Source organism: Passer montanus, unplaced genomic scaffold, assembly GCF_014805655.1.
Source record: "Passer montanus isolate IOZ18808 unplaced genomic scaffold, ASM1480565v1 scaffold224, whole genome shotgun sequence".
Lineage (NCBI taxonomy): Eukaryota > Metazoa > Chordata > Aves > Passeriformes > Passeridae > Passer > Passer montanus.
Window position 1 is genome coordinate 294,286 of NW_024366860.1, and position 11,593 is coordinate 305,878.

General features: G+C 63.3%; 3 protein-coding genes across 4 annotated transcripts in view; 1 reads left to right on the top strand and 2 right to left on the bottom strand.

Moving 5' to 3' along the window:
• Nucleotides 1-2,573: 2,573 nt before the first annotated feature.
• CTSS (cathepsin S) lies at nucleotides 2,574-7,504 on the bottom strand. Of its 2 annotated transcripts, none has more exons than XM_039710176.1 (8): nucleotides 7,418-7,504; nucleotides 6,825-7,015; nucleotides 6,506-6,625; nucleotides 5,911-6,066; nucleotides 5,616-5,840; nucleotides 4,072-4,237; nucleotides 3,726-3,828; nucleotides 2,574-3,254 (listed from the first exon to the last, which is right to left on the bottom strand). In XM_039710176.1, exons 2-8 carry the CDS (start codon nucleotides 6,948-6,950, stop codon nucleotides 3,155-3,157), a joined length of 996 nt encoding a protein of 331 aa, XP_039566110.1. In that variant the 5' UTR covers nucleotides 6,951-7,015; nucleotides 7,418-7,504; the 3' UTR covers nucleotides 2,574-3,154. The 2 variants fall into 2 exon arrangements, with proteins under 2 accessions (XP_039566110.1, XP_039566111.1); XM_039710177.1 differs by having other exon boundaries at nucleotides 6,825-7,090; nucleotides 7,418-7,482.
• A 571-nt stretch (nucleotides 7,505-8,075) lies between these two features.
• Nucleotides 8,076-9,340, bottom strand: RPS27 (ribosomal protein S27). The gene is made up of 4 exons (XM_039710182.1): nucleotides 9,297-9,340; nucleotides 9,036-9,144; nucleotides 8,509-8,619; nucleotides 8,076-8,199 (listed from the first exon to the last, which is right to left on the bottom strand). Exons 1-4 carry the CDS (start codon nucleotides 9,300-9,302, stop codon nucleotides 8,171-8,173), a joined length of 255 nt encoding a protein of 84 aa, XP_039566116.1. The 5' UTR covers nucleotides 9,303-9,340; the 3' UTR covers nucleotides 8,076-8,170.
• Nucleotides 9,341-9,484: 144 nt separating this feature from the next.
• RAB13 (RAB13, member RAS oncogene family) overlaps nucleotides 9,485-11,593 on the top strand; it is a 2,725-nt gene continuing 616 nt past the window's right edge. The window contains exons 1-4 of the mRNA XM_039710183.1: nucleotides 9,485-9,957; nucleotides 11,189-11,249; nucleotides 11,333-11,393; nucleotides 11,500-11,581. Of these exons, the coding sequence (XP_039566117.1) occupies nucleotides 9,834-9,957; nucleotides 11,189-11,249; nucleotides 11,333-11,393; nucleotides 11,500-11,581 (328 nt within the window). The 5' untranslated portion in view covers nucleotides 9,485-9,833. The remainder of the gene's footprint in view (nucleotides 9,958-11,188; nucleotides 11,250-11,332; nucleotides 11,394-11,499; nucleotides 11,582-11,593) is intronic.

The following is an 11,593-nucleotide window of genomic DNA, read 5'->3' on the forward strand; positions in this document are numbered from 1 at the left end:
CCTGGGGACAATTCCCCCAAAAATCCCGATCCTGGGACATCCCCGAAATGTCGGTGGAGAGCGGCCGGGCTGGATCCCGGCCGGGCTGCGGGAACAGCGGGATAACGGCGGCCCGGGAATTTCGGGAGCTGCCCCCAGACTCATCCCCGGGGGGTCCCGGGGGAGGGAACCGTGGGGACCCTGCCCAGTGGCTTTGCTGCAATTCCGGGACTCCCGGTGGGGCTCGGGACCATCCTGGGAATTCCAGAGGGGTTCGGGACCATCTCGGAGGGTTTGGGACCATCCCGGAGGGGCTCGGGACCATCCCGGGAAGAATTTCGGGAGCTGCCCCCAGACTCATCCCCGGGGGGTCCCGGGGGAGGGAACCGTGGGGACCCTGCCCAGTGGCTTTGCTGCAATTCCGGGACTCCCGGTGGGGCTCGGGACCATCCTGGGAATTCCAGAGGGGTTCGGGACCATCCCGGGACTCCCGGAGGGGCTCGGGACCATCCCGGGACTCCCGGAGGGGTTCGGGGCGGGGGTGACGCTCGGGAATGGGGGGGTCCCGGTTTCCCGGGATCATCGGCGGGGGATCCCCATCCCGGGGGCGTTGGGGGGACGGGGGACCGGCTCGAGGGTCGCGCCCGGTCACCCCGGGACACCCCGGGACACCCCGGGACACCCCGGCCGTACCTGGGGGTGGCGGCGGTGGGGGGGCGAGCTCGGTGCCCGCCGGAAATTCCCAATTCCCGAGCGCCGGGGTCGCAGCCCCGCGCCCCCTGCCCCTCCCCTGCGGCGCTCCGAACCAACCAGGAACCTCCCGGCCGGGCAGATCCTTCTCCCGGTTAACCCTTTTCCCGCAGGTCCCGGGGTGCCGCTCCCCTTCCCCAAATCCGGAACCGCTCCCTCCTTCCCCCCGCTCCTCCCCAGTTCCCTTTCCCAGCGTTTTTCAGGGATCGGGAGCAGCCCCCGCGTCCCCCCCGGGGTCCAGCTGCCCCTTCCCGCCTCCCCTTCCCGTGGGATTTTTGGATAATTCAGCCGGGCACCCCCAAAACACCGCGGGGCAGGGCGGGGCTGGCTCCGTGCCTCAGTTTCCCTGCCCCAAAGGCAAGAATTCCTTCTCCCCCCCCGTGGAATATTCCCAATTTTCCAACCGGCTGCCGGCAGAACCCCGAATCCACGGGACTGAACCCCGAATCCACGGGGCTGCCCCCACCTTGTCCCGGTTCCAGGCGGGTCACACACCTCGGGCACCGGGCGGGGTTTCATCTCCTGGGACAAATCCAGCACGGAACGAGTCAGTCCCGGCTGGATCGGCTCCGTCCCGCCCCGGAGGCACCTGCGGGCCCTCAGCACCCCCGGGGGGAGGGAAGGAATTCCCACCTACCGGGAATGTCCTTGGAAAAGCTCCGGGAGCGCCCAGAAATCCCAGAAAACCCCCAAATTCCGCCTCTCCGGAGCCAAACGGCCTCGGGTTCCGTCTCCCTCTGGGTATTCCCGGGGGTTTGTCCCTCCGGGAATGTGTTTGTTCAAACAAACGGGCGGAACGGGGACCTTTGTGCGGGGTTCGGGAGGTGCCAGAGGTGACACCTCCGGGAGCCGAGCCCTGCCCGCTCCCGAAGCTTTTCCAGGGGTTTTGTCGGGAATTCTCTATTCCAGGGATTTTTTTTTTCCCCCTCCAGGGCAGGGAGTGAGAGTTTTGCCAGGTTTTTTTGGGGTTAAATTTTGGCCCCGCGTTTCCTGGTCCGCCCCGGAGAGCTCCCCGCCGTGTTTGTGTGCAGAAACCTTTGGAATTAGGGCGGAATTTGGGAAGTTGGGGCTTAAATTCCTGGATGGAGGCGGGAATGGGGTCTTTGGGTCCTTGCCAAGCCAAGCCGTGATTCCACGGCGGGACAAAAATTCCTTCCAAGGAGCCGAGACCCCAAAGAGCCAGAAATATTCCAGGTGGGATTTTTCACCGAGGGCTTTTCCAGCCTGAATCATTCCGTGATTTCCGAGGGGGTTCTGGAATTGGCTCCTCCTCACCAGGGTCCCCTCGGGGCGGGGGTCTCACCCTTCCCGATGTCACAGCTCCACCTCCCGAAATCCAGGAGCAGCATTCCCGGCGCTGCCAGGATTTGGGATCCAACAGGGACAACTCCTTTTCCCAACAAAACCCGCCCCGAGTCCCGACCCAGCTCCGGGAATGAGCCACCCTCGCCCTTTTCCCGGCTCGGAATCCCACGGCAGCGGCAGCAGATCCCGCTGGGATCGTCCTTACCCCGATCCCGGTGAGATTCCCGGCGCTCCGAGCCTCCCGGCAGCCCGGATCCCACCGGCAAGGGAGGGGTGGGAGCCGGGGCTGAGGAATTCCAGCCCCGGGGACGTTGTGCAGGGACAAAGGGACAAAGGGACACTGTTCCCCCGGGATCTCCATCCACCAACACGGAATTCTTGGCTGTGGGGTGAGGGAGACACCCAAAATATCGGATTTTTTTTTTTGGGGGGGGGGATTATCTCCAAATCTTTGCATCCAAATATCAGAGTTTTGAGGTTTTTTTTTTTTTTTTGGGTGGGGGGGATTATCTCCAAATATTTGCATCCAAATATCAGAGTTTTGAGGCAGCAAAATGCAATCTTTTATTTTCCACGAATATCTGCAATTCCAGCAGCTCCGGAGGGAGGAATCCACGATCCCTGTGATCCTGATACCTGGCCCAAATGATCCCAATGATCCTGGCACCCAATCCCAATGATCCTTGTGATCCTGATACCCGATCCAAATGATCCCAATGATCCCAGTGATCCCAGTACCTGATTCCAGTGATCCCTGTGATCCCGATACTTGATCCCAATGATCCCTGTGGTCCTGGTACCCAATCCCAATGATCCCAGTGATCCTTGTACCTTATCCCAGTGATCCCTGTGATCCTGATACTTGATCCCAATGATCCCCGTACCTGATCCCTGTTATCCCTGCACCCGATTCCTGCAGGAATCACCATTTCACCCCCAAACCCCCAATTTCCCCCCGCCGTAAAACCATTCCCTGCATTCCCACCAACACCATTCCCACTCCCACACCCAGGATCCCCTCCCAGCCCACGGACCCAACCACCAGACGACGCCTGGAGGCGCAGGGCTCCCTGCTGGGACGGGATCCCTGGAAATCCGGAGCTCCGGGAGGCGGCTCTGGCTAGATGAGCGGGTAGGAGGCGTAGCTGGCGATGCCGCAGAGGTTGGAGGCGTTGCGGGCCATGCGGATGTACCCCGCGTCTCCGAAGTGCACGCCCCAGCTGTGGGGAGGGGAGAGCACACGGGGAAACCCCTCGGTGTGGGGGTGTTTAAAAGCAGGGAGCTGCAAAAGGCACGTTCCCAGCAGTCCTGGGAATTTGGGAATTTGTGCGTTTCTAAGGGAGAATCCTTCGGAATCCTGGGGTTCACGGACCCGTTCGGGGTTGGAAAAGTCCTCAGAAATCACAAAGCCCAGCTGTCCCCGAGGCTGAGGAAGCCACCACGGGAATGTGTCCCCGAGTGCCACATCCGCACGGATTTGGGCAGCTCCAAACCCAAAATCGTGGGATTGTGGAGTGGGTTGGGTTGGAATGGAATTATGGAGCATCGTTCCAACCCTCCCACGGGCCAAGAAGCACCTGGACAAGGCCCCGAGGGACAAGGTGGGAGTTTGGGGGTGTCCAGGGCTGGGACCACTCTGATCCTTGTGGGTTCCCTGCAGCTGGGAATACTCCAGAATTCCCTGGTTTTACCTGTTCTTCACCAGCCAGTATTCCTTGTTTTCCAGGGAGCCGTATCCCACCACCAGCACGCCGTGGTTCACCTCCTGCGAGCACTGGGGGTCGTCAAACACCCCTGGGGAGGGAGAAAACCCGGAATTCCAGCCGATCCCAGCCTCCCTCCAGGAATTCACCACCAGCCCCCCAAATCCCACCCCCATTCCCAAGGATCCCGCTCACCAAGGAAGGATTCTGGGGTGAAGGAAAGGAAGGAGGCGGATTTGGAAGAGCCCCAAGGGCCTCAAGACCATCCCGCCCCAGGCTCCCTCCAGGAATGAACCCCCGCGTTCCCGAATTCCGGCCAACGCCGAGCCCTCACCGGAGCGGTACAGGAAGAAGCTGGGCCGGGTGGCGTCGATGGCCACGGCCACGGGGCCCACGGTGGCCACGGCGTCCCTGAGCGCGGCCTCGTCGCCCGCGGGCAGCTCCAGGAACCGGGAGCAGGAGGCGGCGCGGGCGGAGGCGTTGTAGTGGCACGTCCCGTTCTGCTGGGAAACGGGAATGAGGCGGGAAACGGGAACGGGAACGGGATGGGAAACGGGAACGGGATGGGAAATGGGAACGGGATGGGAAATGGGAATGGGATGGGAAACAGGAATGAGACGGGAAATGGGAATGAGCCAAGGAATGGGAATGGGATGGGAAACGAATGAGATGGGAAATGGGAATGAGGCGGGAAATGGGAATGGGATGGAAAACGGGAATGAGCTAAGGAAACGGGAATGAGATGGGAAATGGGAACGAAAAAGGAAATGGGAATGAGGCAGGAAACAGGAATGGGATGGGAAATGGGAATGAGACAGGAAATGGGAACGAGCGGGAAACGGGAATGAGAGGGAAATGGGAACGAAAAAGGAAATGGGAAAGAGGCAGGAAATGGGAATGGGATGGAAAACGGGAATGAACCAGGAAACAGGAACAAGATGGGAAACAGGAATGAGATGGGAAACGGGAATGAGGCGGGAAATGGGAATGGGATGGAAAACGGGAATGAGCTAAGGAAACGGGAATGAGATGGGAAATGGGAACGAAAAAGGAAATGGGAAAGAGGCAGGAAATGGGAATGAACCAAGAAACGGGAATGAACCGGGAAATGGGAGTGAGCCGGGAAATGGGAATGAGATGGGAAACGGGAGTGAGCTGGGAAATGGGAATGAGCTAAGGAATGGGAATGAGTTAAGGAATGGGAATGAGCTAAGGAATGGGAATGAGCTAAGGAATGGAATGACCTGGGAAATGGGAATGAGCCAAGAGACAGGAATGAGCCCGGAAACGGGAATGAGCCAGTGGGATCCGGAGTGTTCCCAGACCCCCATCCGAGCCCCTCCAGCCCTGCCTTCCCCATCCTTGGTTTGGTTCCCACTGGATTCTCTGCCCTTTTTCCTCAAAAACATCACTCCAACCCTATCCGGGGGTTGGTTTCCCCTTCCCAATCCCAGCTAAACCCAGCACAAGCCTCTATCCTCATCCTCCCTATCCACAGATGCTTCTCATTCCCTCCAGACCCCGGGAACAGCCTTTCCCTGTGTAGCTCCATGTCTGGAGAGTTAAATCCCACTTTTTCTTGGATGGAGCTGTTGTTGCTCTGACCCATTTCCTGGAATCGTGTTTTCAGGAGCCTCCTGACCCATTTTCCCCTCCCCTCCAGCTCGTTGCTTAAGAAATGTTGAAATAACCAGGTAGGAATTCCAGCTCCCGGTCCAGTCACTCCCCTCCAAAAAATCCCAAGGTTCCTGGGATGGCTTTGGATCCTCAGGTGCCACCAGGAAACCGGGGCAAGGGGGAACTGGATGGGCGAGGAGGGAGGAAAACAGGAAGAGGGTGAGGTTTCCATGAGTTTTCCTGGAAAAGAGCTTTCCCCACCTGGGCCGTGTAGGGATAGGACTCGTCGGACTCGATGCCGCCGTTGTCGATGATGTACTGGAACGCCCCCGTCATGAACCCCCCGGCACAGCCCTTGTTCCCGTACATCCCGGAGCAATCCACCAGGTTCTGGGCGCTCAGCGACACCAAATTCCCGGTTTTCAGCTTCACCTGCGCTTCCAGCGCTCCCACGGCGCTGAAGGCCCAGCAGGATCCGCAGGCGCCCTGGCGAGGAGCCGGGAGAGGCTCAGCAGCTGCCCCGGGAGCAGCGCGGGGCTGCCGGGGCGAGGCTCACCTGGTTCTTCACCTCGGTCACGCAGCCCTTGTCCCGCCAGTCCAGCGCCGCGGGGACGGCGCCGAGCGGCCGGAGCGGGGCCGGGAGCGCGGAATTCCGGCGGGGACGGGGACGGAGCTGGAGCCCCGTCAGCGAGGCAGCCACCTCCTCGCTGGTCTGGTGGGGAGGGAAACCCCAGCGCGTGATTCCCAGCCCCACCCGAGGGTGTCTGGGGATTCTGAGGTGGAATTGGTGGTGGCTAATCCTCAACTCCTTGTTTTTCCATTTAATTTCCAGGTTTTCATCAGGAAAGGAAAAGCTCAGCTCCAGTTCCCCCAAATCCCTGGAAACTGGGTCATAAACCACCCCCAAATCTGGGATACAGAAGAGGGATGATCCATAAACACCCCAAATGACCAGGACAGCTCCCCCTGTGTGCCCCAAATCCCACCGCAGGGAGTTCTTTCCCCACAGAATTCCAGAGCAGCCCGTCCCTGGCTGCTGGATCCCACCAGGACGGGCTGAGGGGGATGTCGGGAGTTTTCCCACCCCGGACCCACCGAAACCCCAGTTCAGTCACCCTCCAGGGCAATTCCAGAGGGCTCCCAGCACCCACCATGTCCCCCAGGTGGTTCATGCCCAGCGTGTAGGAGCGCAGCCCCAGGGAGTGCTCCAGGTTGTGCAGGGTCACCAGCCACAGGTTCTTCTCCCACGTCAGGCGACGGAGAAACTCCTCCTGGAATTCCAGCAGGGCCCTGTGAGAGCCGGGACCCACCAGAGCCATCCCCCCCCAGTTCATCCCAGTAAAGGCCTCAGCTGGGTCATGCCTGGCTCAGAAGCGCCATCAGATCTTCTCCCACTGCTGGTCACCCCCCAGGAAAGCCCCAAAAAATCCTGGGACATTCCCAGGACACCCCCAGCTGTCCCATTCCCACCTGGGGGTGATATTCCTTCCCGTAGGATTTTTTCCAGAGCTGCCAGTGCTGGTCCAGCGCGGGGTCGGGGTGTCCCAGGGCCAGCAGCAGCAGGGCCAGGAGGGCGGCGGGAGCCAGCGGCTCCATCCCGGGATCCGCAGCAGGAGCCGAGGGCTCGGAGCCGGGACTGACCCCTCGGTGACAAATCCGGTCTGGGCAGGGAGGTGACAACACCGCGGTGACCTGGCGCTGCCACCGGCCCGCCCGGACACGCACCCCGAAATTCCCTGCAGGGGAGAATCCGGGAGCCAGCCCCGAAATTCCCTGCAGGGGAGAGTGCGGGAGCCAGCCCCGCGTCCGTGGGGGCAGGCCGGGACACATCCGAGCCAGCCTGGAACCTGCTGCTGGGATGAATCCGTGCCCAAAAATCCCCAAATTTCACCCCAGCGGCGCTCTCCGGGATGGGATACACCGACAGCCCCCAGGCCAGGCGGAGATCCGGGGTAACAGACCCCAAGCCCCCATAAATCCGCTTGTCCTGGAGTTTTAGTTCCTCAAAGCGCTGCTGGGGCGGGGATTGGCGCATGAAAGGCGCCCAAATTTGCCCAAATTACCTCCAGGAGCTGCTCCAGCACCAGGGAGGGGCCGGGAGGGGGTCCGGGGTGGGATCCGGAGCGCTCCCGCTGCCGGCACGCCGGGATTTGGGGTCACGAGCCAGGAAATGAGGGAATGAGGAACCGAAAGTCCCGATCGCGTTTCAGTTCGGGTCTGCGGGGGCAGCGGGGAGGGGCTCCTCCTTCCTGCACCCCAAAAACCCCGGAGAGCTCCCAGGAGAGCGGGGCCACGGCTCAGGGGGGATTTGGGAGCTCCAGGGGGGAGTGGGGAGAGCCGAGCCCCCGGTTCACCCCAAAATTGGGGAAAACATCCCGGTTATTCCCCTCAGAAGTGCCGTCAGATCTTCTCCCATCGGTGGTCACCCCACAGGAAAGCCCCGGAAAACTCTGGGATGGGAGGAGGATCAGGGCACCGTGGGGAGCAGACACACGGATATTCCCAGTTCCTGCAGTTAAACCACAGGCAGAAAAGGTTCATCCAGCTGGAACTCCAAACTGAGTGCAGCTGGAGCAGCCCCACAAGGACGGGAAGGAGGTTTGTCCCACCCCAGCGTGGTGGTGGCACTTGGATTCTTTGGGAATCGTGGGAAGGGGTGGCAGGGATGAAATTCCCTCCCCGCACCCCCAAACCCCCAGCCAAGAACCAGAGCCGGCCCGGTGTGGGTGTTTTATCCAAAATTTATTGGTGGGAAGCGGAGGGGGCTGCAGGGAGCAGGTGGAGTTCCCGTCTGTCTCCGTGGCATCCCGGCTGGCTCAGTGCTGCTTCCGCCGGAACGAGCAGCCTGGGGGGGCAAACACAGCCTGGCACCGCTGCCTCCCCCCGGCAATGCCAACCCCACCTCCCCCTGCCCGCGTTTTGGGGGATCCTGCAGCTGCAAGCCCCCAAAACAGCCAGAATCCCAAACCCCTCCCCGGCATTCCCACCCCCCAGAATTCCAAAACTCTGCCGAAGGGGGAACCAGCCCCCCCAGGGGTCCCAAATCCCCCCACCCAAAGCAGGAACCAGCCCCTCCCAGGCTTCCAATTCCCCCCGCGGAGCTCCCGCCGTCCCCACCCCGGGATTCCCAAAGAATTCCCCGCGGGACACCCACCCTCGGTGAGCCGGGCCTTGCCCCCCGTGGGCTGGCACAGCACGGTGGAGCAGCCCACGCAGAGCACCACGGTCTGGGCATGGCTGAACACGGTGGTGATCTTGTAACAGCCTGCGGGGACAGCGTGGGGACAGCGGGCTCAGCGGGGGGACACGTGGAGGGACACGGAGGGACAAGGGGACACGTGGAGGGACAAGGGGACACGGCACGTGGTGATCTTGTAACAGCCTGCGGGGACAGCGCGGGGACAGCGTGGGGTCAGCGGGGGGACACGTGGAGGGACACCGGGACACGGCAGGAAACGCGGGAAGGGACACGAAAAGGGACCCCGGGACAGCGCTGGGGACACGGAGGGAGAGCCCGGCACGGACACGGAAAAAGATCGCGGTGGAAAACGGGGAAGGACACGAAGCGACGATAAGAGATGGCAAAACAAACACATGGAAAGGAACACAGCGAAGGGCAACGAGAGCGCGGGGACAACAGAGGGACACGGGGAGGGAGCCTGCGAGGCCCTCGGAGCCCACCGGGGCACTTGACGTCCATGAAGTAGGAGTTGGGGCTCTGCACCAGCCGCTTCTTCTTGTGCTTGCGCTTCTCCTCCTCGGGAGACGGGTGCAGCAGGTCCTTGGCGAGCTGCGGGGACACGGCGGCGGCTCAGCGCCGGGAGCGCGCCATCGCTCCCGCTCCCCCCCACCCCGTCCCCTCACGCCGCCGCCGCCATCTTGCAGCTCCCCCCTTCGCCCTCCTCGCCCCCTGGAGCGCGGGCAGGGCCGGGCCGCACTCACGGGCATGGCGGCGGCGGCGTGAGGGGCCGGAAAGGGACGGGCTCAGCCCCGCGCCGCCATTTCCGCTGCGGGGCGGCCCCAGGGGCGGAAGTGGGGCGGCGCCGGCTCGGGGCGGTGAGGGGGCTGACGCCATTTTGGGAAGGTCGCTGAATTTGGGGCGATGGTTAAAAGTTTTGTCACTTTGAGGAAAGCCCCTCTCATTGCCGCCATTTGGGGCGGTCGTTCAGCTGTCGGAATCCGGGGAGGTGCCTCATTGTCGGTACGGCCGTTGGTGTTTCCGCCGCTTTGAGACCGTCCCTCCGTTGCCGCCATCTTGGGGAGGCCCTCATGCCCGTCTGCCATCTTGGGAAGGTCGCCTGAACCATCCCGGGAGGGTGGCGCTCGCGCCATTTTGGGAGTGGCATTTAAAATGTGACGTCACTGTATCGATGTTGTGACGTCATCGGGGCGTGGCGTCGCGGCGGGGGGCGGGGCCGCAGGCAGGCCCCGCCCGGGGGGCCGGGCCGGTCCCGGTGGCGGCGGGCGGTGGCGGGGGCCATGGCCAAGGCCTACGACCACCTCTTCAAGCTGCTGCTGATCGGGGACAGCGGCGTGGGCAAGACTTGCCTCGTCATCCGCTTCGCCGAGGACAACTTCAGCAGCACCTACATTTCCACCATCGGTGAGCGGGACCCTCCCGGGACCCCCCCGGGACCCCCTCGGGACCCCCCAGCGGGGACCCACCGGGAGCCACCGGCACCCCCAAACCGGGACCCTCCGGGATTGTCCGGGACCCTCCCCCAGTGGGACCCTCCCCAACTGGGAACCTCCGGGATTCACCGGCACCTCCCAACGGGACCCACCGGGGCTGTCCGGGACCCCCCCGCTGGGACCCCCATCCTGGGACCCCTCCGGGACCCCCAGCCGGGAATCACCGGGATCCCCCAGCCGGGATTCACCGGGACCTCCCCTCTCCACAACCCTCCCGGGACCCCTCCCAGATCCCTCTGCTCCGGGACCCAACCGGGACCCCCATTCCGGGATCACCGGGATCCCCCCTCTCCAAAATCCTTCCGGGACCCCTCCCGGATCCCTCTGTCCCGGGACTCCACCGGGACCCCCATCCCGGGATTCACCGGGACCACCGTCCCAAAATCCCCGGGACCCCCACCCTGGAACTCATCAGAACCCCCCACCGGGAGCCCGGAATTCCACCCCGGAATTCCACCCCGGAATTCCATCCCGGGATTCCCCTCCCGGATTTCGCCCCCCGCCCTTTCCCGGGGAGCCAGATGGTCACCGGGAGCACCGGGAGGGGACCGGGAGAGCACCGGGATCACTGGGAGCACCGGGAGCACTGGGATGGCACTGGGAGCACCGGGAGCACCGGGAACACCGGGAGGGGACCGGGAGCACCGGGAGGGGACCGGGAGCATCGGGAGCACCGGGAGGGGACCGGTTCCGCTCCCAGCGCCCCCTCCTCTCCCCCAGGGATCGATTTCAAGACTCTGTCCCGGGACTCCACCGGGACCCCCATCCCGGGATTCACCGGGACCACCGTCCCAAAATCCCCGGGACCCCCACCCTGGAACTCACCAGAACCCCCCACCGGCACCCCGGAATTCCATCCCGGAATTCCACCCCGGAATTCCATCCCGGGATTCCCCTCCCGGATTTCGCCCCCCGCCCTTTCCCGGGGAGCCAGATGGTCACCGGGAGCACCGGGAGGGGACCGGGAGAGCACCGGGATCACTGGGAGCACCGGGAGCACTGGGATGGCACTGGGAGCACCGGGAGCACCGGGAACACCGGGAGGGGACCGGGAGCACCGGGAGGGCACCGGGAACACCGGGAGCACCGGGAGCACCGGGAGGGGACCGATTCCGCTCCCAGCGCCCCCTCCTCTCCCCCAGGGATCGATTTCAAGATCCGCACTGTGGATATCGATGGCAAGAAGATCAAGCTGCAGGTCTGGTGAGTCGGGGGGATGCTCGGGGAGGGGAGGAGACCCCCAAATCCCCCCCAAAAATCCCCCAAAACCCCCAAAATCTCCGCAGGGACACGGCGGGACAGGAGCGCTTCAAAACCATCACCACGGCCTATTACCGCGGAGCCGTGGTACGGGGAGGGGGCTGCAGCCCTGGGGGGGGCCCTGGGGGCGAGGACCCCTCCCCAAAACCGCGGGCGGGGGGTCCCGACCCTTGGTGACCCCCGGCCCCCCCAGGGCATCGTGCTGGTGTACGACATCACGGACGAGAAATCCTTCGAGAACATCCAGAACTGGATGAAAAGCATCAAGGAGGTGGGCGGGGGGGTCC